The sequence below is a fragment of the Cydia fagiglandana genome, chromosome 19, assembly GCF_963556715.1.
Source record: "Cydia fagiglandana chromosome 19, ilCydFagi1.1, whole genome shotgun sequence".
NCBI classification, from domain to species: domain Eukaryota; kingdom Metazoa; phylum Arthropoda; class Insecta; order Lepidoptera; family Tortricidae; genus Cydia; species Cydia fagiglandana.
In genome coordinates, this window is record NC_085950.1 from 7,863,481 (window position 1) to 7,888,991 (window position 25,511).

Below are 25,511 nucleotides of genomic sequence, written 5' to 3' on the forward strand. Positions count from 1 at the left end.
TTGCACCAAGATTTCACTTTTATGAGAAAATCTCACAAACAAGGATTTTATTAACCATACTATAAAAACCCGTTAAAGCTGTCAAAACAAAGCTCTGTTGCATTGCATGTGATGTGGACTGCAAATATTTCAAAACTTGTGTTTTCACTGCTCCCATTGAAATGTTAAGCAATTTGAAAGAGTTTATTTCAGTAGTACAAGATGGATTAACGTCCAACACTAATTTGCGGCAGACATTGCAAGAAGTACAGAAAGTGAAGAATATTTTTAAGGACAAACAAAAGCTGGTGAACGAAAGTCAGGTGAACTGCGGTGCTGGGTCTGTCTTGTTGGACAAGTATCAGTCAGAATGGGTGACGTTACATGAAAATGCTGATATAAATGCTAAAGCAGCAGATGAAGCGGATAAATTGATATTGGAACTGCATGAAACAGCGAAAAAAAAGTTGCAAACTGCAAATGATTTGGCGCAAAACTTGGCCCATTTGCCGATTCTCACGGCTTCCGTGGCACAGTGTATCGACAGTTTGAAGAACTTGGAGGTGTTAATGAAGACTGTGGAGCAGGATCTGGTGGAATTTGAGGATATTGTGGAAAGGAGTAAGATGGAAAGATGGAAATTAGATCATCATTATCATCTCACTTTGTACAAGGAGAAAAAAATGGGTAAATTGACTGTTTATAATTTAAATTCAAAGAATTAGGACCCCGTAAAGTTTTATTCTTCTATTCTTATTAGATATTCAAACTGTATACAGCACATATGCAGTCTTATAAGACTTTTATTGTAACAAAATGAAATAAGTTTCTAATTAGCATGTACCAGTGCAAGTGTAATATAAAGTTACATTAACCTTTTAACCCTTTTGCACCTGGGCAAAAAACGGTGCACTACCCCAGAAACCGGTCGTCTATATCTGCGTACAAAAGAACCCGCTGGGCGGGTTGTCTGGCATCTGAGAAAACATTAGATACGAGTGCCTACCAGGCGGGTTCTCGGTAGTCAAAGTGTTAAGCGCCGTAGAAATTGTCATCGAGCGTGCTCGTGTCACCGGGGGACACGAAGTTATACGATGTCTTGTCTTATATTTATCAGACCGTGGCAAAATTAGCCCAATTTTGTTTGTCTTGTATATCAGACTATGGCTAAAAGGTTAAGGGTACATTCACACTCAGTTGAGTGAGTTCAGAATAAGAAATAATGTGTGAAAAATGTAATGTTTTTATGGCCACCCTTTATCTTCGTCATTAGATCAGCTTGATACCGAATTGCATATTGTCAATGTTACCAAAGAGTGTTTCTTTGATGTTACCAAGAACTAAATTTTAGCCTAATTTGTATTGTGCGTCTAACAAATGATTGTAATTAGATAAAAAGGTATTTAGGTAATCACCAATCTGTAATTACCAATTAGTAGTGAAATATAATCAGTATAATTATGTATTAGTATAAATGTTATTTTATGTTCATACTATGAAATGTTATTTTAGTCTACCGAATAAAAAAATAGACTTTAACCATAGAATAAAATAATAGTACTACTTTACAAAAAGGACGCTTCTACAAAACCGAAATTTGACAGCAATTCAGGGACGAATCATGCTGTCCTTTTCTAATGTATGGCACTATCCCTATTGGTTATTTAGTCAAAATTCAAGTCATGTATATGTTACAGTCAAAAGTGTGAACTGGTCAAAAGAACTTTTAACTGACATAATTTTTAAGAAAAAAAAACCGACTTCCATGGGGGCCGATGAAAGATTATTGCAGATGGTAGGTACAGTCACCTGCCATAATATGTTACTCTTCAAAGGCCTCAAAAATATGTGACACGCTCTTATGGCTCTACAAATAAGATCGTGTCAGATATTTTTGCGGCCTTCGTTGCGTAACATATTATTGCAGGTGACTGTACACTATGTAGAAAAGGAGGTAAAACCACCCACTTTTCTACTAGCATTTCGCTTCTGTATAATGGCTCCTCTACAGGATGGGCCAACGCCGGCCACTCCAAGGGACGCAGCCATGCGGTAGAATGAGATAGCAATATCACTTGCTCCCTCTAACGAATAAATGCGTCCCTTGGAGTGGCCGGCGTTGGCCCATCGTGAAGAGGAGCCATGAGGGTTGTAGTTCTAGCCTAACCTAACCCACTCCTCAGATAGCAGTTCGGTTCTGTGCGGATCGCAGTTCGAACCTAATCAAACCCACTTTTCAAGTAGCATTTCGTTTCTGTAAGGCTCGCAGTTCTAACCTAACCTAATCCTTGTTCGGTTCTGTGAGGATCGCAATTCAAACCTAACCTAACCCACTTAATGGCGCATGCCGTGCGGTGTACGGGGGTTTAAGCGGGAGGGGCTAGTAAGATTGGCATCATCGTACTTTATACCTACATTAATTTTATGGTAGGTAATCGTAGTTGTTTATTTAGTTAAGGTATCATAGTGGTTTTGTGGGTCAAGGTCCGGGTCCGAGTCCGGGTCCGAGTCCGGGTCCGAGACCGGGTCCGAGTCCGGATCCGAGTCCGGGTCCGAGACCGGATCCGAGTCCGGGTCCGAATCCGGATCCGAGTCCAGGTCCGGGTCCGAACCGGATCCGGGTCCGAACCGGATCCGGGTATGAGTTCGAGTCCGGGTCCCAGTCCAAGTCAAAATCGAAATTCGTAATCACCAAACGTGTACCATGCGTCATTGAAGAGTTCTGTTCTGGTCATCATCAGCAGTTCCACTTCATCAAATGCGACAGTTTTTAATGTAAATGCTTGATTTTATGATGAAAATACAAAAAAATCTATACGTATGCCTTTAATATTTGAGGAGTTCCTTCGATTCCTTATGGATCCCATCATCAGAACTCGAGCTTGACAAAAATGTGGTTTAAAAACTTAACTTGCTTAACGAACATAACGAAAAGGAAAAATCGCCAAACGTGAACTATGCGTCGTTTAAGAGTTCTGTTCTGATCATCATCAGCAGTTCCACTTCATCAAATGCAACAGTTTTTAATGAAAATGCTTGATTTTCTGATGTAAATACAAAAATCTCTATACGCATGCCTTTAAGATTTGAGGAGTTCCCTTGATTCCTCATGGGTGCCATCATCAAAACTCGAGCTTGACAAAAATGTGGCTTTAAAACTTAACTTGCTTAACAGATATAACGACGAGGACAAATCGCCAACCGTGAACTAAGCGTCGTTGAAGAGTTCTGTTCTGATCATCATCAGCAGTTCCACTTCATCAAATGCAACAGTTTTTAATGAAAATGCTTGATTTTCTGATGTAAATACAAAAATCTCTATACTCATGCCTTCAAGATTTGAGGAGTTCCCTTAATTCCTCATGGATCCCATCATCAGAACTCGAGCTTGACAAAAATGTGGCTTAAAAACTTAACTTGCTTAACAAACATAACGAAGAGGATAAATCGCCAACCGTGAACTATGCGTCGTTAAAGAGTTCCGTTCTGATCATCATCAGCAGTTCCACTTCATCAAATGTCACTTTTTTGGGTGTATATGCTTGATTTGTTGATAAAAACCCAAAAATCACTATATGTATGCCTTTAAGATTTGAGGAGTTCCCTCGATTCCTCATGGATCCCATCATCAGAACTGGGTTTTGACAAAAACGGGACCAATCTGTATGCATATACATTCAATCAAAAAAAGAATTTTCAAAATCGATCTAGTAATGACGGAGATATGGAGTAACAAACATAAAAAAAAATAAAAAAAATCATACAACCGAATTGATAACCTCCTTCTTAGAGATTTGGAAGTCGGTTAAAAAACAGGCAAAACTGCTTTTGACTGAGCATGTTGGTCAAAAGTAGTTTTACCTGAAAATCATACCTATTTCTGGCAGCAGTTTCGTTTATAGGGCGTAGCAAAAAAAAAATTACCCTAACCTACCTATCTTTGGGAACAGTTTCGTTTTTTGGGCGTAGCAAAAAAAAAAACCCTAACCTACCTATCTCTGTGAGTACAATACAATACAATACTCTTTATGAGTACTTTTGACTGATAGTAACAGTCACAATTACTATTAACCAATGATTTTTAGATAAAACTACTTTTGACCAACATGCTCGGTCAAAAGCAGTTTTACCTGTTTTTGTCGGTTAAAAGTTCTTTTGACCAGTTCACACTTTTGACTGCGACATATATACTATCTGAAATTTCAGCTACCCTGGAAGACACACGGATCAAGCTAGCCAGAGAGAACTCTGTCCACAACCAGGAGCGGGAGAAACAGCAGCTAGCGGAGCTCCAGGCCCGGAGAGACAACAGTGCCTCGGCTTTCCAACAGGATATGGCGAGATATCTGGCCAGCGGCAGTGTGCCATCAGGTTAGACCAGTGGTTCTTAACCTAGGGGTAATTACCCCCGTGGGGGTAAAACTGGTATTTTACGGGGGTAATAAGCTAACCTAATATAACAATACAACAAACGTACACGTTTTAATTTTTATTACCATTGGGAGGAGGGGTAAAATCAGGTTCCCTAGTTAGTCATATAGGGGTGACCGGACTGAAAAGGTTAAGAACCACTGGGTTAGACAATGTTTGATACATGAAAATGTAGCTATAGTCTTAGTTACAAAATGCATGAGGTCCACCAATGTACAGTTAGGGTTACCAGATGTCAGGAATTTTCCTGACATGTCAGAAATTTTGTGCCCGTTTGTCAGGAATGCGGCCGGAATACGAAAATGTCAGGAATTTTAGTAAATTAACAGAGTTTACTAGTAGTTGTACCTAAAAAGGTACATTATTCAAAATTAAACAATGTATCCAGCATACATATATATCGCCTACGGATTAATTATACTATATATTTATTTATTAAGCTTTGTTTCCCGTGTTTTCTCTTGTTTTTTTTTCTCTCTTCAGTAATTTAATTACACAGTCCCTTTTTCTGCCGTGCCAACGCCTCTTTTTCCTAGCGGTCCCTGCCAGTTGGTTACTTGTTTGGTCCACCTTTTGTCATCGTATCTTGCCACATGTCCTGCCCATTTCCTGTCCAAGTCCTGGGCATATACTATATCTTATGATCAGTTAAATACCAGCCAATAATATATGACATTACAAACTGTTTAAGAAGTTGGTTTTTTGCCTTATTTCAAAGGATTAAGGTGAAAAAATGTAAACATATCTTTGGCGTTGACTGCACCTAGTCTGACTCAAATAGCAAGTAAGGCACGTTCGTAAGTTTTCGTGAAAATACACGTGATAGAATGTATGAATGATGATGAATATTTTGACAATAACCTTAAATATTGTTCTCTTTTCAGTGGCAACTAAGCCGCAGGAGGTGACATTGGAGCAAGTGCAGTTAGACGACGACCGGACAGCTTTAGACCAGTTCCTCGAGAGCTGATGTGACAGCGGCAGTCGTAATATGGAACGCGGGTGATATGAAGAGCTTATTTGGTATCGTCTTGGGTCGTCCCATTCGTTTTTCGTCAAGTTCTTAAATTAGTCCTATTCTGCTTTCGTCACTTATTCTACATTCATCACAATCGTCGGTGGCTTTCAATATTAATGAGTGACGAAAGCATAATAGGACTAATTTAAGAACTTGACGAAAAACGAATGGGACGACCCAAGACGATACCGCTTATTTTAATGTACACTTGTAAGTTTTATTCCAAAGTTAATATATTGTTGATACAATGTCGTTTTTCTTAGTGTGTATTATTTAAAGACCGAATGAAGTGAGGCCGAAAGGCCTACTCGGGGCGCAATTTCATTTATCCGGTTAAGAATTTCGTACATTGATTCTATCGAACGCACATATATGTAGTTACTTTTTAGTGTTCCGTACAAAACTTTGTTCATGGAACACTTATTTTATTTTAGCATTAGAATGAAGGTAAGCGATCTTGCCGTCTTCCAATTGGAAAACGCTTTTTAAAAATCAGAAACTACTATTTATGCAGAAGAATATAAATGATCGTATTAGATTCATAATTGTTACATATTTGCTGTGACTTATTTGTAAAACGTGTTTTTCAATTACAAGACACATCAAGATTGTTTACCTTTTTTACTAATGCTAAAAAAAAACGTAAAGTTATATTGCTGTCCCGCCCATCATGCCGGAGGTCAATGCCACTGCGAGCAGGACAGCAACCAAGTCATGCGCGTGCGATAGAGATAGGATAGGTGCGATAGGCGATAGAGGCGGATCAATGTACGGAATTCTTCGCGCTTAGCGTCCTTACTTTAATACCAATTTGTAAAAAGTTTATGATCTGAAATAACAGCCCGAATTTAGAGCAAATCATATAAATTTAATTTTTATATTTTGTTGAATACCTAAAAAGTTTAAGCTTGCACAATTATCGTTTGAAGAACTGAAATTCTTTTTCTTAATATCAATAATAACGTCAAAAATACAAAAAAGTATATACAAAGCATTTATGACTAGTAAAAGCACAAAAGACTAGTCGCCTAGTCGGTACTGTCCGTGAATTGTATAAAAAATCGTGAACTAATAAAAAAAACAAAACAATCACACACAATAACGAGACATCAGAGCTTTATCTCCACAAAAGTGTATAATCAGCTCAGTTCAACATTAAGCGAGTCTAGTCTCTGTCAAGTTTTTCTCATGATGAGATCGCCGCCGCCGTGAGCCGAATGCATTGCTAAATGGTGTTTAATAGGTCCAGCGTCTTTGATAGAACGACTAGAATCATCCATCTCCTCGTCCGAAGAGAAATCCGACACGCACAAAGTCATATGCCTCTTCTTAGGCACCACATGAAGCGTCCAGCGCGAGCTCTTATGACTCTTGGCTTCGCGAGCTTCGTCCGTGTCAGACGCCGCCCTTTGACTATCGTTTTTGACAGTTCTTTTATTAGGTCTGTGGTGATCCTTTTTTTCCCCCCTCGGGGGGGTGTGGAAGTTTTTTAGATTAGTAACACTGGCGGTCTTCGAGTTTAAATCGGGAAAGTTCTGTGAATATATCATGACGCTATCGACTTTTTCTTTGTGAAATTTTGCCGCGCGCTTTGGACTCTCGGGTACAGCTTTCTTTTCGCCGCTACTACAACTAGTATTACTGTTACTGGTACTATACTGTTCCTCTGCTTGTTTCTCCAGTTCATTGAACTTTGTGTCTATGCTTTCGTCGGAGGCTTTATATTGTTCTAGAGCTTCCTTTTCCAGCTCTTCAAATTTATTCTCCCTAATCACGGGTATGATTTTAGGGTTTAACTTCAGCAGTCCCGGAGTGAATTTCTGTAATCTGACACAGTTTTGTAGATTGATAGTCGAGGGTGCGCTCATGCTTAAAACAGTGCTGTACAATCGTTTTTTTCTAAGTCCATCGATAGCCGCAGCGCTCGTAGTCGGCTGTTGGTCCTCGAGGACTTTTTCTTTAATTTCCACTTCGGCTTTAGTCTCTTCGACGTTTTCTTTTTCCTCTTTGACCTCTGGCCGGGCTAGTTTGGGGGTATCTTTTTGTCCGAGGCGGCGGTCCGGGATTCTCCGGTTGGCGGGGGCGTAGCGGCAGACGGTGGTGCCGCGGTAGGGCGCGGCGCGGCACAGCGCGGGCAGGCGGCACGCGCGCTGCAGCGGCGAGGGCGGCGCTTCGAACTGAAACTTTAGAACGTTACAGTTACTACAATTACGGAGTAACAATAGGGAGGTGACAAGATTTGTATAAGTTTCTATGCCTACAAGAACTTTATGTAACATTGGATTTTAAAATACAGTGGTCATTTAATTTTCTAGTCATCACTACACCTTATAAAATAAAGTCCCCCGCCGCGTCTGTCTCTTTGTGTGTTCGTATGTTTGCGATAAACTCGAAACTACTGAACGGATTTTCATGCGGTTTTCACCTATCAACAGAGTGGTTCTTGAAGAAGGTTTGTGTATAATTTGTTAACCCGTGCAAAGCTGAGGCGGGTCGCTAGTTATGATTATAAAATCTAAACCTTATTTAATGTCATCAACGTCACCTCAGGAATCTTGGTATCTGTGTAAAGTTAAAGATACATAAATCTTCTATTAGTACAGTCATTATATCCAAAAAACCGATCCTACCCGTGAATAATTAGTTCTTGGATTTTTTTTTCGTAGGTCCCTCGGGGGGGTCACTGGGAGTGTAAATTCAAAAAGTAGGCTTAATCAGGCTCCTGCGTATATTCGAAAAATGGTTTTTTTCCAAAGAAACGGTTTTTCTTCAATAACTCGGCCATTTTTGATTTTACAGTAAAACCGTAAGGACAAAAACTGTAGGAAATTTGATTCTCTACAAGTTAGTCCAGTCATTATATCCAAAAAACTGACCCTTCCCATGAATAATCAGTTCTTGGATTTTTTTTTCGTACGTCCCTCGGGGGAATCACTGGGAGTGTAAATTCAAAAAGTAGACTGAATCAGGGTCCTGTGTATATTCGAAAAACGGTTTTTCTTGAATAACTCGGTCATTTTTGATTTTACAGTAAAACCGTGAGGACAAAAATTGTTCAGAATTTGATTCTCTACAACTTCGTTTCCCTTCATTTATGCCGTAAAGCGTGGAACATAGGAGATAATGATAATATTTTGAATTTGTCGCGTTTTTCAGGTTTAATTTCTAAAATATCGATTTTGGGGGAAAGAAGGTGGGAACCAAAATTGTTCAGAATTTGATTCTCTACAAGTTTAGTCCTCTTCATTTATGTCGTAAAGTTGAAAATAAACGAGATGTTGAAAATATTTTGAATTTGTCGCTTTTTTCAAATTTTTTTTCCAAACTATCGATCCTAGAAGAAAAATTGTGAGGACCAAACTTGTAGAGAATCAAATTTTCTAAAATTTTAGTCCTCACGGTTTTACTGTAAAATCAAAAATGACCGAGTTATTCAAGAAAAACCGTTTTTGGAATATACACAGGACCCTGATTCAGTCTACTTTTTGAATTTACACTCCCAGTGATTCCCCCGAGGGACGTACAAAAAAAAATCCAAGAACTGATTATTCACGGGAAGGGTCGGTTTTTTGGATATAATGACTGGACTAACTTGTAGAGAATCAAATTTCCTACAGTTTTTGTCCTTACGGTTTAACTGTAAAATCAAAAATGGCCGAGTTATTGAAGAAAAACCGTTTTTTTGGAAAAAAAACATTTTTTGAATATACGCAGGAGCCTGATTAAGCCTACTTTTTGAATTTACACTCCCAGTGACCCCCCCGAGGGACTTACGAAAAAAAAATCCAAGAACTAATTATTCACGGGTCAAAATCTATAATGACTGTACTATATGTGATTCAGTTTAAAATCAATATTTAACTGCACGTATTTAATTTCGGGTCAGAGTCATTTACTGCTCTGCTATGCTCGTAGCTCTCCGTCATTAACCTATAATTTGTCGCGAATTTTCCCGGTATCACAGAATAAATACTAGGTACAGAAGACTCACTCTCTAACAAAACGCGTCTGTTATACGATCAGGACAGATATGGCCGCTAGGTGGCGACAGCGCCACGCGCGGCTTATGGCTAGCCACCAAAATTGGTGTGGAACGGGTGCACTTGTAGCTACCTGAGTGAGCCACGCCTGGTATGAGTCTTTATTGCTCTGCTATTGGTCGTAGCGCTCCGTCATTAAACGATAACATGTCGCGAATTTTCCCGTTATATATCGAAAGTAAGTGGCGACAATAAGTTAGTTTGAAATACCTTGCACTTGGGATCGCACAGAAGCGCCGGCGCCAGACAATACGCCGGCAGCGGCGCCCTGGGCGGCAGGCGCCGCGGCTGCCGCCGGCGCGCGCGCATCTTCCTCGGCGGCGAGGGGGGGCGCGGGCGCGCGGGCGGCGGGGGGGCGGCGGAGGGGGGGCGGGAGGGGGGAGGGGAGGGGCGCGGCGCCCACAGCGCGCGCACGGCCGCGGCCCGCACGCGCGCCGACAGTGCCGCCTCGGCCCCGTCGCAAGGGCCCCAGCGCTCGCTAGCTGCCGATAAACACGTGTAAGTAATTCATGTCATTGGCTCGATCGCTTATTTAGGAACGGCAGGTGGGTACACATGTTACAGGCGAGAATAAGTTTTTGGCAAAAATTTCATTTTTGGTACAAGCTTTTATCGCTGACTGTACTTTTCTTTCCACGGGCAACTAATGCTAATTCTAAATATCCCAAACACAACTAGGTTTCGTTGTTTTATCACAGAGTTCCTATGGCCACCTCCGGTCTCCATCATCAGATCAGCTCGATGACACCATACCTAATATTGCATTGTCACCCGACTTACGTATGTATGCAAAATTTCAGCTCAATCGGAAACCGGAAAGTGGATCAAATTTAACTTACAAGATTTGATTACACACAGACAGACAGACAGACAACGGTCAGGTGAAACTAAATAAAAGCTTGTAAAAATGGAGTAAAATCGTAACATATTGATACCCAAGAGGTTGCACACGGAGCCAGAGGAGACCTCGAACAAAATGAGAAGATGAACTCAAACTCACAGCGGGCCCGAACTGGGGAAGGGTGGCCCATGACCGACCCCAATGGAAAGAGCTGGAGGCCTTTGCCAAGCGGGACACTGAGCTATGAGACATACTCTAACTCAGAATAAAAAGGCTTAATAGATAGGTGGGTACAGTCAGCGCCGCCTCGGCGCACCCGTCGCAAAGGTTGCACACCCGCAACACCAAAGGGTCTGCGGGGTTGCGAGTGCGTTGCCGACCTTTAAGATGAGAGTACGCTCTTTGTTGAAGGTTTGAAGGGGGCTGTGCACAAATCACGCGAGGTGTTTTCGGCTAATTTTTGTGATAGGCTCACAATTTTGAAGTGCAGAGTGAAGATTTATGTTTAACGAAATCGAGAAAAAGTATCTACTCATGTGGTAGGTTTTTTTTTCTTAGTTTCGTTCACTGTAGAAAAATACACGTGAAGTTTTCTTATACCCCCCTCCCCCAACGTGATCTATCGTGATTTTTTCGTGACCCCCCCTCCCCCATCGATAACCTCGCGTGATTTGTGCACAAGCCCAAGGTTGTATCGTAGCGGAAATACCGCGGACTACAGTTCATTATCTGATGATAATGAACTGAAGGGTGATCCCTGCACTATCTCGTACTAGACCGTCTATATAATAAATAAAAAATGTACGCACAAGTCGTCGCTAGGTACGCGGTGGCGGCGGCGCGAGCACGTCCGCTCCGGCGCGTCGTCTAGCAGCTTACGAAACCAGTACTCCACCTGCACAATATTGAAGCTGTTAAGCCACCCCAAGCGTCTCCCGAGCGGCGTCTAGTCAACCTTATTGGCAGCTACTCGACGCCACGTCGGCGCAACTGCGCAGCAACGCCTATATACTCTATCTTTAGATATTTGAATAAAAGTAAACAAAATCTACCTTGAGGGTAGATGAAAACATTAACATGATCAAATAATGCAGGTTAAAATCAGATCGTTCAGTGACAGATCCAGGCGGTTTTGTATTGTATTTGGTTGGTTAACCAATAAATGTTATAACTACCCGAAATTGTACAAATTGTTTGTTTACTTTCTAAAGATATAGCAGTGGTCTCCAAAATAAGGTCACCGGGCCGCTAAATCTCCAGTTTCATACGGCCCGTAAAGAGGAAACGCGGACGCCTAGCTGCAGTCTCAAGTGGAGATTCTTAGGGGACTTACTATTAGGGTATGATTAACTTGACAGCTATAATAACTTAATTAATGTGGTCCAATCCATTCTAACTAATAAAATACAATAAAGGCTTGGCCACATACAGAGCGCGACGCAGCGCCGCGTCCGCGCCGCGTCCACGTCGCGCGACCGCGGCACATGCTAACAGGTTACCGACGTCAAACAGACTGCGTCCCGCCGGTATCACGCCCCGCTTCTGTCGCGCCCCGCGCCGCGCGGCCCCTTGCGTCCGCGCGGCGCGTGCGCAGCGCTGCGCCGAGCGGACGCGGCGGCCCGCCGCGTCGCGCAAGGTCACATCAGTAGGATCGGACGTTAGGCAGCGAGCGGTGCGCCGCGTTCCCGCGCGGCCGCGCCGCGTTCACGCGCGCCTTGAGGGCGTGTTGAGAGCGTGAGGCCGGCGCGATCGGCGCGCGCCCTGTTTGACCAGGCTTCGCGTCGGCATCACGCGGCGCGGACGCGGCGCTGCGTCGCGCTCTGTGTGTGGCCAAGCCTTAATAGTTTTTCGAAAGTTATGTACGAAATATCATTTGATAATATCTACCACTAGCTTTTCGATGAAGGAAAACATCGTGAGGAAACCCGCATACAGATTGGCAAAAAAGAGTAGAAATTAAAAAGTGGCAACACTGTAGTGTCGTCCCTTTCAAACCAATTTATACACCGTGTTTTTATTGAATTCCGTTAACTTCGGGGTATGGTTAAGTACGTTTAAGATAACTAAATGGCATAGTTAATTTTCAAAAAAAAATTTTTTTTTTTAAATTAATATGGAAGGTAGAGATGAGGAAAACAATCTTCATGTATTAAAAAGTGTCCCTCAAAAACATTAAATAGGCCGCGCCGCGGCGCCACTGTGCATCGCGAACCAATTTTTGACGGTCTTTTAGCCTTGTCGGTAGTGACCCCGCTTATGAAGCAGGAGGTCGCGGGTTCGAATCCCGATAAGAGTATTTATTAGCTTTTTATTATTTGTATTTGTAGGTATTTAATACCAATATTTAAATTAATATTGATATACATATGTAAGTTGAAAAAGATAGAGAACAGAAATTGTGATGACCAGCATCACTGGAGGAGGCCTTCACCCTCACAGGAGGGGTTGTTGCAGAATAAATTACAAGAAAAAAATATAATTACTTACTACTTATTACATAACCAAGCATAATAGAACATTGATTTGAGGAATATTAAATATTATTGTAATACTAAACCTAATGTAAATATAAGTTTATAATATTGTGTTTGTTTTACCGGCGAGAAATAAAAGGCTCTTTTTTGTTTTTCGTTTTTAATATTAATATAAAAGTAAAATATAAAAACACAAAACAAAATAAAACACCCGAACACATTTTTATATATGTATAATGTAGTGGCGGATTTGCAGTCTTTGCCGCCCTAGGCCCCAGGCCCTGTAGCCGCCCCTTTCTCAGCACCCATCATATTGACTACATTTTGAGTTATTTCTTGTTAACATCAGCGAATGTTTTGTCACAATTTGCCTGCATCTGACCCTTGATCCAGTCTCTAGGTGTTGGTTGAGACTCTTCGCTATGAGACCGTCCGCTGAGACGACTATCGCAACAATGATCGTCGAGTCAACATCCCACATGGCGGTAATCTCGTATATAAAGTATTACTTACCTAAGTATCACTAGTGAGATTGAGTTGGATATCAAAACCTGAGTGTGCGCGCTGCGCGGTAGTTTTCAGCGAATGCGAGTTCTTAGTTCGGGGCGAACTATTAGTAATTAAGACAATAACTTGGCATTTATCCTATTCATTTTAGTTTTGGTTTTGGCTGCGGCGTAACGTTTATTTTTATATTTTGCCAGAAAGTGGGCTCGCATAACTACGTACATATCGATAACATTTTTTAATATATGTTTGAAATGGTCGACACATCCAACTTTTATCAATGCTCCTTTTAGTCATTCTTGCGTAATTTCACTGATCGTCTCCATATTGGTTAAAGCTTTGCTTATTACTCTTAACATACATTTCTCTATCATTTTGGTCAGATTGAATAGATCGTCACTAGCATAAATTAACCCGCCGTATAAATCCATTTTATCGATTACGTCGTTTCTCACTAACAGTTTTCCCTCATTAGGACTCATTTGTATGAGTTTTAAACAATTATTGCATTTTACGATTTTTCGCAATTTGCGGACGATGTACCCAGCAATGTAAGACTGAACCGCGTCACTGGTTTACAGCCTCGTTGTAATCATGGTCTTCATAACCATGAATCAATGGTTACCAGATCCTTCGCTCCTAGTAAGTTCTTCAGCAAATCCTTGCCGGAAACATTACAACCGGGCGTATTAGGGAAAAACGAGACGCCAATCGGTAAACTTGTGCAAACATTTTGGGATCAGGGTGATCGTTTCCTCCACACGAATATCTCATGACGGAAAAAAAACCGAGACGACTATCGCAACAATGATCGTCGAGTCAACATCCCACGTGGCGGTAATCTCGTATATAAAGTATTAGTAGGTATCACTAGTGAGATTGAGTTGGAAATCAAAACCTGAGTGTGCGCGCTGCGCGGTAGTTTTCAGCGAATACGAGTTCTTAGTTCGGGGCGAACTACTAGTAATTAAGACAATAACTTGGCATTTTTCCTGTTCATTTTAGTTTTGGTTTTGGCTGCGTCGTAACGTTTATTTTCATATTTTGCCAGAAAGTGGGCTCGCATAACTACGTACATATCGATAATTTTTTTTGATACTTGTTTGGAATGGTCGGCACATCCAACTTTTATCAATGTTTCTTTTTGTAATTCTTGCGTAATTTCACTGATCGTCTCCATATTGGTTAAAGCTTTGCTTATTGCTCTTAACACACATTTCTCTATCATTTTGGTCAGATTGAATAGATCGTCACTAGCATAAATTAACCCGCCGTATAAATCCATTTTATCGATTACGTCGTTTCTCATTAACATTTTTCCCTCATTGGGACTCATTTGTATGAGTTTCAAACAATTATTGCATTTTACGATTTTTCGCAATTTGCGGACGATGTACCCAGCAATGTAAGACTGCACCGCGTCACTGGTGACAGCCTCGTTGTAGTCATGGTCTTCATAACCATCAATCAATGGTTCACCATTATCTAGTATATGGTCGAGGCTTTCCAGCCATGCTTGCTTAGCCTCGTTTGAACCAGTTACCATATCCTTTGCTCCTAGTAAGTTCTTCAGCAAATCTTTGCCGGAAACGTTACAACCTTTCGGAGGGCGTATTAGGGAAAAACAAGACGCCAATCGGTAAACTTGTGCAAACATTTTGGGATCAGGGTGATCGTTTCCTCCACACGAATATCTCATGACGGAGAAAAATCTCTGAAAACAAGTCAAAATTATTATTCAATAAAAAATATAGGACCTCGGGTCTCAAACTATCTCCATAATTTTATCTAAATTGGTTCAGCGGTTTAAGCGTGAAGAGGTAACAGACACACTTTTGCATTTATAATAGTACTAATATTTATATGGCTATGTTCGTTTTTTTAGCATTAGAAAGAAGGTAAGCGATAAAAAACGTCCACAGCCCAAAGTTACGCCTCATTTCAAAAGAATTAAACCCAAAAACACCAGGCAGAAATATATTGATGGGTACATTAAGTATATGGACTAGGTAGGAACTGTATCCTAAAAAAATATGTGCCACCTGTCATGCTTAACGGAGCTCTCTTAGACAGAGTACAGAGTTTCAAGTACCTAGGGCATATTGTTACTGCGGACCTCAAGGATGATGTGGATATGGAGCGGGAGCGGAGGGCGTTGTGCGTAAGGGCGAACATGTTGGCTCGCAGGTTTGCTCGTTGTAGTAGTGACGTGAAGATAACGCTTTTCAAAGCGTACTGCACGTCGCTGTACACGTGTGGCCTGTGGGCGGACTACACGCAAAGAGCGTACAACGCGCTCCGCGTCCAGTACAATAACGCATTCAGGGCGGTGTTGGGGCTGCCCCGCTACTGTAGCGCTTCGGGCATGTTCGCGGGGCCCACACGGCCTGTTTCCACGCCATCATGCGCGTGCGCGCAGCTGCGCTGGTGCGGCGCGTGCGGGCCAGCGCCAACACTGTCCTGGCGATGATCGCAGATCGGCTTGACTGTCCTTATATTGTGCACTGTTGCAACAGGCATGTAAGGACAGGTGTAGGTTAGTTTTGTATGTATTGTTGTGTTTTTGTGTATATATTGTATATCATTATTCTTTAATGTGATTTGTAAATTTTTAAATTTTATTGTTAATTTTAGTAAATTATATTTAAATGTAATGCTATTAATGTTGTGTAATCAAAATGTAAATAATGTAAAAATATGAGTACAATTAGCTTGAATTAATGAATTATAATTTATTTTTTATTTTTAAAAAGGCTTTCTGGACTTTCTCCAAAAGTAAGGCAGCATACATGATGCAGATTCCATACAAGCAGATTCATATTCATTGGATTACATAATTAGTAATTATTAATTACCTCCAACGGATCTTGAGATAGGGTTGCTGTCATCAAATACTTGTAATCACATGCAACATTCAGCATATCCAAAATTTCAAGTGTTGCCCGTAAAGTTACTTTTAATCCAGTTAACGTGCTCCTTGACACAGGTATTTTTTTTTCGAGCTTTTCCCAGTCTGCAAGGAATTCTAAAAATTCCTGGATTGCCTGAAAAAAGTATTTCTTCATTAAGTAAACAAGCTTCAAAGCTATACAATGAAATATTAAGAGGAAAGGGGACGGCCGCTTCTCTACACAAAAGTATAGTCAGTAGTAGACATTTACAGATATTAGTAAGGAGCAAAAAATATATTCCATACAAATTTTTAAATGTTCCTAATTTTTATATTAAACTAAAAATTACAGTATAGGCTGTATAGGTGCCAAGGGATATATTCAGGTTGCGAGGCGGCGGCGGTTCCGGCATATTAACATTAACACATAATATTCACTACCAGCAACGCATAATTATATTAATTCTAATTATAATCGGCATAAATTATTCTTCACTATAAGAGGTATCTACTAACAAAAATACATTAAAAGGTTGGCTACTTCTGGTTTAAGGCACCATCCGGCCGGTCTTTCTTTATGACGGTCTTCCCTTAAATGTTATAGTGAGTAGACGGACTTAGCTGATAGACGGTCTTCTCCGCATTGACCTTAATTTTAATCGCCAACTATTTCTTACCTTTCTTCGTCTGCAATTTTCATTCACGTACAGAGCATCTCTTGGTATACGCGAAGACATAGCTTGTATCAAATTGAATACAAGATCAATAAATTTTTGTGTTGCAGTTGAATCCTTCAATTCCTCGCAATAGGGTTGATAGTGAGCCATGGCGACCGAAATTTCGTGACCAAACACCTGTTTTTATAAGATTAATAATATTAGTTTTGATGAGCCGAAAGTCCTACGAAATAAATCCGGACAATCAATGAAAATTATTGATTATATTTATAGGTACATACTTCAGTTGCAAGAGGAACATTCATTACTTGAAAACCTTTCGGTTTCAAATGCGCTGGTGTTAACTTGTAAGCGATTTTTAAGTTAGGCTGACGATAATTCTCTTCCTCTAATACCGCTTCCCAATGTCTTTTTTTCACAGTTCCGTAAGGGGTCTGAAAAAAGAATATTACATTAGTTTGACTTCGTATTATCATTTTATACAAGGCGAAATTGTTATCTCTGACCAAACTCTGAGGGGTGAATATAGGTCATACTTAACAACTTATACTATGGGACCAGCCCCGAAATCGTGAAAAAAAATCTGCTGTCTCATACATATTGCGGTGAATCAGTACAGTCAATGTTTTCTATTAAACAGGCGATTTCTTTTTCGTGATTTCAGGGTTGGCTATAGTAAAAGTTGTTCAGTATGACCTACATATTCACCCCTCAGAGTTTGGTCAGATATAATAATTACACCTTGTATATTTTTAAAATTATCATTACTCATGCATTACTCTTAATTAACCTTGAACTCTTGTAGCTTATCATCCAAAGTAGATGTTCGAAAACATTTCACTAAATGATTAAAATCTGAAATCATCCATAACCGTCGTGAGCAGTCACAAGGGTGTTCACAGCTAACAGTGTCTTCATTTACACCGAATATTTTCCATACTCCTCGGTTCCAAGGTGCACCGTCCATCACGACAGCATCAACACAAATTCCGCTGTTTTCCATTAAAACAATACACTCTAAAACTAGTTTATGTAGCGGTTCGCTTTTGCATGAATTTTTCGATAAAAAGCAACCTAAGGCTTGAACCCATCTACCTCGAAAAGGCACAAACTTGAACACCAAAGCATGGTCCGCTGTTGTATTTTTTAAATTATCTGGAGTGTGTTGCCCCAGGTCAACAAAACCATTAAATTTCATGGTTTGAGAATCAAAATAAACGCCTTCACTTAATTTCATTTCATCCACTAAAATAACTCCTCGTTTCTCCTCCTTCTTCATCGCCTCACATCTTTCTTTTAAACTAAAGAAAGTAGAGGATTGGAATCCATATGCAGAACAGCTGATTTTGCTGAGATACTTATTTAAAGTTTGTACAGAAGGAAGGGGTAAAATATTTCTTTTACGTATAAATTCATACGTATTCCTGCTTTTTATACGTATCAACATGCACTCATAAATCCATTCTAACGTATATCGACGACCTTTTGTATTATTTTTTTTCGCGGCTTCAAAACATGATCTCACGGCATTTTGAAATTCTTCAGGTAGTTTTGAAATAGATGCTTGTACTACGGTATCAGATTTCTTTGCACACTGCGCCTTAGCCAAGGAAATTTTCTCTCTTAATTGGATATTCTGCAATTATATGAACGGTCGATATGAAATTCGTTACTCAAGTAGGTACAATGTATAAAGTTATAAGCCGACAAGATATTGTAGTAATTAAAATGTGGCAACATCGTAGTGTCGTCCCGTTTTCTTAGATTGATTTGAAAGGGACGACACTACGATGTTGCCACTTTTTAATTTCTACAATTTCTTGTTGGTCTATAAGCGGGTGTGCGAATAAAAAACAACAGCTAAGTAAAGTGGTATCCAGACGGGACTGATCAAATCGGTTGATTTTATCAGAAATGAAATTGGCGTCAATCTCTAATTTTAGATTTATGGTGATATTAGAGCCCTCTACATTGAAAAAATCCAGAAATGGTATCCAGACTGGCCTCACAAATTGGTATTCTTGCATCTGCACTTCATTTTATCGGTAATATCGGTCATTATCGGCGGTTGAATTCGGCGAGCCAAATTGGTATTTGCATCCGCACTTCGATCCTGATTCGATCGGGCAATTGAATCAGATTGGCGAAAAATTTACTAATCTGGATACGCCTTAAGGGACTTCGAAATGATTTCGAAAAATATGTATGAAAACTTCTTGCTCAAGTTTCTTTTTGTATTATTTTACGTCTTCAATTATACAAATACAGTATATTATAGCGTCGCCTAGTACCCATAGTACAACTTTTGCTTAGTTTGGGGCTAGGTTGACCTGTGTAAAGGCCAGTACACAATGGGCCAGCGTGGGCCAGTCTGGGGGACGCATTTATGCGTTAGAGGGAGCAAGTGATATTGCTACCTCATTCTACCGCATGGCAGCGTCCCTTGGCCTGGCCGGCGCTGGCCCATTGTGTACAGGGGCCTTTAGATGTTCCCTAATATTTATTTATTTAATATGTTTTTGATAAAAAGCCGTAACAGACTACCGCACCATACCGCGACTTTAGTGCGGTGCGGCGCACGTACCGATAGTCGTAAGGTGGTCGCCGTACGTGCGTTAAGAGCCCCCTCCAGACTATGCGCGTGAATCGCGGGCGAAGCCGCGAACGCGAGTGTGGAGTCCAGAACGCAGACCTGCGAAATCGACTCCACACTCGCGTTCGCGGCTTCGCCCGCGATTCACGCGCATAGTCTGGAGGGGGCTAAGGATGTAGCTATAATTTGGAGCGTGAAAGAGATATTTTAACCGCACCATTAAGGTCGTGGCGCGGTGCGGTAGTCTGTTACGGCTTTAATGCCGGCTACATACGTAACGATAAATCGTTGCGATAAAACTGTGCAGTCCGATTGTCCGATTGTCGATTATCGTAACGATTTGTCATACACACGGTTCGATTTATCTGCACAGTCGGACTGCACAGTTTTATCGCAACGATTTATCGTTACGTATGTAGCCGGCATAAGACTTACCGTCCTCTTGAGACGCTTGCATTTATGTACAAGATTTGAAGCGCGCCGTTTAGCTTCTGCCATTTTTTGTAATAGAGTTGAAGTGGAATTACGGTTCTGCAAACGATTTCGTAATATTCGACAAGATTTACATCTTGGGTACTGTTGATTTCTTTCGTAAGTATCATCACCAATAATCACACCTTTACAAAATCTGAAAATTGATGTAATTATATATTAGATAAATTCGTTTTTATCTTTTATTATTCTCCTGTACCATTGTTTATGTATAAATAGTGCTTTAATCTACAGGTACCTACATAATAAGGGTTCTTAAAATACACATAAAAGTCGAGTTTTAATAGGATAGGTTCAAGAATTAAGACCTATTTAATGTACCGTTACATACAATATTTTTAATGACAAAAATGTTAAATAAAATCAAAGTTATTAGGCTTACGAGTTATCCTTTTATTTTAAATACAACTGTTACATTATGGTATATATATTCATAAGACGACTGCAAACAGTTGTATTATCGCCTACACCCATAGTACAAGCTTTGGGGCTAGGTTCCTCGTATTCGAAATGAAAAGTAGAGTGTTTAACTCGGGTGAATGGCATCATTTTAGCCTCGGACTATACTCTCACTGCGTTCATCCCTTGGTTAACAATCTACCAAAACTTACTTATTGTCGTCAATCTGAGTACCAACGCACAAAGGCCATCTTTCAACCGATTTTAAGTAATCGTAGGTGTTGTCATATGAATTAATTTTCTCCTTTAGTGGCAATTGTTCATTATTGGGAAAAATTACCTGCAATTAAATAGCAATTATGTTTCGTTACAAATTCAAATCATGCCAACCGAATTTTATTGTTACATTAATAAACACTTACAGTGACAGTTAGATCATCGTTTAAACGTATATGATGTTTAATCTTCTGAGTTTTTGGATCCATTCGCATAAATTCCAGCCCATTAGGATTTTCTGCATGTAGCCAAAAAGGCGGCAACAACGAAAATGCCCGAAACTTACTTTTAAAATTCTCTATTGGATTAATTGTTACATTAGTATCCTGATATTGACTAAACAATGGTTCCGCAAAGTCCTGTTGTATCATTTCATAATCCATTAAATTATTAGAATCATTTTGATCTTCTGATAATTCCTGTTGCTCGGCATTGATTTGTTGTTGCTGCTCGTCCTTAGGTTGATTGGGGTATGGTTCGAAAGATTCCTCTATGTGAATAGTATTGGCTTGGAGTTCATGTTCGGGAATGGGAATAAACTGATGCTCAATCGTGGGCACAGCTTCTTCCTTAAGCGTTTTTCTTTGTGTAGGAATATATTTGAGCTCTCCTTTAATAGTTAACTTTTCGTACATATTTATATTTTCTTCTTTAAAATGAAGATGGCAAATATAATCATTTGCTTTTAATGCAATTCCTAACGACTTTTTCCAACTTTCTAACCGTGCCGGAGTCTGAGAATTAATAGAAAAATGAAGAATTGTTGAAGTGAAATTGTGAATTTTATAAGAAAAATATAAAAATCACAATATAATATTTTATTAAATAACTAGCGACCGGCTTCGCACTATAGTTCGTTTTTTTTAGCATTAGAAATTAGGTAAACAATCTTGATGTGTCTTTTAATTGAAAAACACATTTTAAAAATAAGTTACGGCAAATATGTAACAATTATGAATCTAATACGATCATTTATATTCTTCTGCTTTCATCAGTAATAGTTTTTGAATTTTAAAAAGCGTTTTTCAATTAAAAGACATGTCAAAATCGCTTACCTTCTTGCAAGTTCTTTCTAATGCTAAAAAAAACGAACTATAGTCAACAAATTATATACGTAAACCTTCCTCAAGAATCACTCTATTGATACATGAAAATCGAACTGAAACCGTCCTGTAGTTTGTTTATCGCAAAGATACATTCAAACCCACGAACAGACAGTCGCGGCGGGGGACTTTGTTTTATAAGGTGTAGTGAAAATTACATACTTACCGTTGGTTGGAAAAAAGATACGGATTTCGTAACATTTTTCTGTTTTTTCCTCTTACGCCCACTTTGGCAACTGTTTACGATGCAAACTTTTCCCATTTTTACTATAGAAAATATATCCTATAGCGGTGGATTTGCCCTAAAGCCCCACATTCACACTCCTACCTTGTAGGCCGCCTCGTAGTCCACGTCGTTGGGTAGGATTGTGTATGGGGGTTGCGGACTACGAGTCGTCCTACCGTTTAGCCGTTTGTAGGACGGCTCGTAGTCCGCAACCCCCATACACAATCCTACCCAACGAGGCGGACTACGAGGCGGCCTACAAGGTAGGAGTGTGAATGTGGGGCTTAAGGCCTGGTAAGCCCAGGCCCGAGGTGGCTAGATAACAGAGGTGGCAGTCTATATGATGCGTGCTGAGACAGGGGCGGCTAGTTTTACTGCACAAGGAAATCCTAAATTAAATAAATCACTTTATGAAAATTTTTAATAAAATTTCAAAAAACTGACAGCGCACTTCACTCAGTCAATAAGGTCTAAATTCATGTTAGTTCCCGGTGCTACCTACTAGCGCCACCGGAGAGATTTCGAACTATTCTTTATACTGACAGCTGGACACTTTTACAACCGTCTTATCATAAAAGATAGCTCTCCTTTACTTCTACACTCCATATTAAGTTTAAAAAGTAATTAAATGTAGCATATAGCGTTGTTGTAAAACGGGCATTACATTTAACTCAACCAAACAATTGAAATCTGTGACATATCAATGTCATTTCGAACATCGATCGACCGAGATTGTGCTTAAGTTTACTCGCAAATGTATGAACTCATTCTAAACACTAATCAATATGTAAACCGGCCCTAAGGCAAGGGTACACGCTTGTAGAGGCCTTATAGGAAAAAAATAAAATATTGATTATCTCCGAAATTGAGTTAATTAGAATATCGGTGTCTTTGAGAAAGTTACTTGATTTAAGCTCAGGAATACACCCTTGAAATTAACGGAAAACAAAAAAAAACACGGTGTATAAGAAAACGGGACGACACTACAGTGTTGCCACTTTTTAATTTCTACTCTTTTTGCCAAGCTGTACATCTGCGAAGAAATACAAAGGTGTATGTGAATACATAGTTCCGCATTAGGCTAGCGTGGAGTGGAGACTATAACTCAAACCCTCTTGCACATGAGAGGAGACCTGTGCCCAGCAGTGGGACGTACATAGGCTGAATTATTATTAAAATACAGGAAGTAGAACTCAACCTCGGGAAGCATCCAGCATTCTGTGAGGTCGGAGTTTTCGCATCCCTGGCCGTTGTAGCCGCGCCACGGTGACTTCTCGTTGGCATTGGCATATGATTTTTCTCTGCAATACAATTGTATAAAAAATATAATTTACTAAGGTACTTAAATAAAAATGTATAAAGCAGCGTATCGAGTTTGAAAAATACTATAGTTTAACTTTGTTTGCTTTTAAACATGAAGCCCCGCTTTTAAAATTAGGTACCTCGAACAGCGTCAACGTCAAATTTTAGAAGAAAAAAAATCCCGCCTTTGGTGCAGATTTAGACGTACCTAAATGTGTCTAGGAGTTACCTAAAAATAAATCATTATGGACTAAGAAAAACCTTGCTTCGTCGTAATAAAAATTCCCATAGAACTGTGCCAATCTCGATTCAGGTATAACGTCTTTAACACTTTTCCGGCTGCAACCGCCATTTTCTTGACTCTGACTCGACGTCGAACGTTTCTCTGGAATGCAAAGTGTAGATCAGAATAGTTCCTATCGTCGGGATGTTTTTGTTTATATCAATGTAATAGGTACCTTTAAACGAGCAATTCTTGTTTATTCATTTATATATGTATATTTCGGGGATCTCGGAAACGGCTCTAACGATTTCGATGAAATTTGCTATATGGGGGTTTTCGGGGGCGATAAATCGATCTAGCTAGGTCTTATCTCTGGGTAAACGCGCATTTTTGAGTTTTCATATGTTTTCCGAGCAAAGCTCGGTCTCCCAAATATTATCAATAGAGTTAAACCATCAAGATAAGTTGGCAGATATTTGGATAGCATAGACTATATTATGTATAATAATATGCAAGTGTTAAGTAAACGTCATAATCTCATATAAGTTAGAAGTTTTAAAATAACACTTGCACCAGTTTGTGGTATCCAAATATTCAAAATCGGTGCCAACATATCCCGCCGCTGCTCTGCACTGCACCACTCTAGATTTATGTGCTTGGTTTGTACTTGCCTGTTTGTTCACATTGATTGGTAGACTGTGAAGATTGTGAATCTGTAGAGTCCTGCAGCACTTGAGAAACACGACAATGTTGTGCCCAGAGGCGCTGAAATAAAAAAATCATCAGCCTAAAGGCTTCGTCACACAGGCGCGTTTTCCGGGCGGAACGCGAGTGGGGCGCGCCGCGCCGCTTGTACATATAAAACGCTCACTCCCCGCCTGGAAAACCACCTGTGTGACGGAACCTTAACTTATTCTCCTTTTCATCAAACATTTTCTGCCATCTTTCTACTTAAAGGGAAATAAAACACATTTCTCAGTCCTTCTCAACAGAAAGTGTTAGAGAAAAAGGTTGAAGTAATAAAGACTTAAAGGCTCTTGTAGTGGAAAGATCTCCACAGGACCAGTAGTAGGTACTTTGCCCTTATGATTTTTTTTCCTTACGCTCTTGACCAGACCCTATCTCTTTCAATCGGATGTTAAAGTGAATTAAACTACCGCGGCTTACTGCGGCTGGTGCGACTCTCCATCTCCACGTATCATGTCGCGCGACATATGACAAGATATGCTAGATGTGCAAAAAACGTTAGTGGACGGATAGAGACCATATTTTGCGTGATTCCTCATCTTCCTTGGTTGTCCCAGCGTTTTGCCACAGCTCATGGGAGCCTGGGGTCCGCTTGGCAACTAAACTACCATGTTCTGCGTGATTCCTATAGTTTTATTATTAGTGAGTTTAGTGACACCTTTTATTGGATATCTTCGAGAAAAATACCGTGTTTCTCTTATATCTACCAAACAAAAATAGGTAAGAATCCAGCGCAGACAATCAAATCCTGAAAGATGTTCGTCCCTTCCACTACAAAAAAAATCGTTTTGATATAAAACAGCTGTTAAATCAGTTAAATGACATGTGTTTTCAACCGCCATATAACTCAATTTAAGCGTTTAAAGGAGTTATAGGTACCTGATTAGCTATAATAAAGTCATCAGGAGGTTCCGTAGCCCATGTGAGATCCGCACAAAGGGCGATGTGGGCCCACGCAGACGAATACCGATCCACGTCGAAGCTCATTCAATGTGACATCTCATGCAAACAACTATTTAACTCTATAACAAACTAATATAACATACACTAATGGAAAAACTAACGGTAAAATAGGTAATAAAAATGACGACAATTTGAAAGACATTAGTTAAATCTACAATAACAAATTTTCCTCTTTTTTAATTGATACATGATTTTTTCTTCTTTTTAAATCCCTTTTCAAATTTCGTACCAATCATTTATTTTGTCCTCTCGATGGCTAAGCGACGTCCATGAAGGTTTCATTCTCAGCATTCTCTCTGGTTATGAAAACAGCAGTTGTAGTTGTAGATA

At 40.0% G+C, this 25,511-nt stretch overlaps 3 protein-coding genes across 4 annotated transcripts; 1 reads left to right on the forward strand and 2 right to left on the reverse strand.

Moving 5' to 3' along the window:
- Positions 1-70: 70 nt before the first annotated feature.
- On the forward strand, positions 71-5,490 carry LOC134673828 (dysbindin-like). Its single transcript, XM_063531856.1, has 3 exons — positions 71-666; positions 4,186-4,350; positions 5,295-5,490. The coding sequence occupies exons 1-3, from the start codon at positions 162-164 to the stop codon at positions 5,378-5,380; spliced, it is 756 nt and encodes a 251-aa protein (XP_063387926.1). The 5' UTR covers positions 71-161; the 3' UTR covers positions 5,381-5,490.
- Positions 5,491-6,275: 785 nt separating this feature from the next.
- LOC134673821 (serine/arginine repetitive matrix protein 1-like) lies at positions 6,276-25,420 on the reverse strand. Of its 2 annotated transcripts, none has more exons than XM_063531849.1 (7): positions 25,098-25,420; positions 24,143-24,236; positions 23,510-23,633; positions 23,145-23,247; positions 11,119-11,204; positions 9,679-9,946; positions 6,276-7,605 (listed from the first exon to the last, which is right to left on the reverse strand). In XM_063531849.1, the coding sequence occupies exons 1-7, from the start codon at positions 25,203-25,205 to the stop codon at positions 6,604-6,606; spliced, it is 1,785 nt and encodes a 594-aa protein (XP_063387919.1). In that variant the 5' UTR covers positions 25,206-25,420; the 3' UTR covers positions 6,276-6,603. The 2 variants fall into 2 exon arrangements, with proteins under 2 accessions (XP_063387919.1, XP_063387918.1); XM_063531848.1 differs by having other exon boundaries at positions 6,276-7,611.
- LOC134673970 (uncharacterized) lies at positions 19,880-22,026 on the reverse strand. The gene is made up of 2 exons (XM_063532013.1): positions 20,764-22,026; positions 19,880-20,681 (listed from the first exon to the last, which is right to left on the reverse strand). Exons 1-2 carry the CDS (start codon positions 21,250-21,252, stop codon positions 20,550-20,552), a joined length of 621 nt encoding a protein of 206 aa, XP_063388083.1. The 5' UTR covers positions 21,253-22,026; the 3' UTR covers positions 19,880-20,549.
- Positions 25,421-25,511: the final 91 nt, after the last annotated feature.

What these genes read in the sequence shown, in the direction of transcription:
- LOC134673828 (XM_063531856.1), top strand. Translation starts at nt 162, where the DNA reads ATGTTAAGCAATTTGAAAGAGTTTATTTCAGTAGTACAAGATGGATTA. An exon ending in GTACAAGGAGAAAAAAATGG is followed by an intron (nt 667 to 4,185) that starts GTAAATTGACTG and finishes CTGAAATTTCAG; the next exon opens with CTACCCTGGAAGACACACGG. An exon ending in CAGCGGCAGTGTGCCATCAG is followed by an intron (nt 4,351 to 5,294) that starts GTTAGACCAGTG and finishes TTCTCTTTTCAG; the next exon opens with TGGCAACTAAGCCGCAGGAG.
- LOC134673970 (XM_063532013.1), bottom strand. Translation starts at nt 21,252, where the DNA reads ATGTACGAAAAGTTAACTATTAAAGGAGAGCTCAAATATATTCCTACA. An exon ending in ACGATGATCTAACTGTCACT is followed by an intron (nt 20,682 to 20,763) that starts GTAAGTGTTTAT and finishes ATTTAATTGCAG; the next exon opens with GTAATTTTTCCCAATAATGA.
- LOC134673821 (XM_063531848.1), bottom strand. Translation starts at nt 25,205, where the DNA reads ATGAGCTTCGACGTGGATCGGTATTCGTCTGCGTGGGCCCACATCGCC. An exon ending in CGCGTACCTAGCGACGACTT is followed by an intron (nt 9,947 to 11,118) that starts GTGCGTACATTT and finishes ATCGGCAGCTAG; the next exon opens with CGAGCGCTGGGGCCCTTGCG. An exon ending in TGTGCGATCCCAAGTGCAAG is followed by an intron (nt 7,612 to 9,678) that starts GTATTTCAAACT and finishes AACGTTCTAAAG; the next exon opens with TTTCAGTTCGAAGCGCCGCC.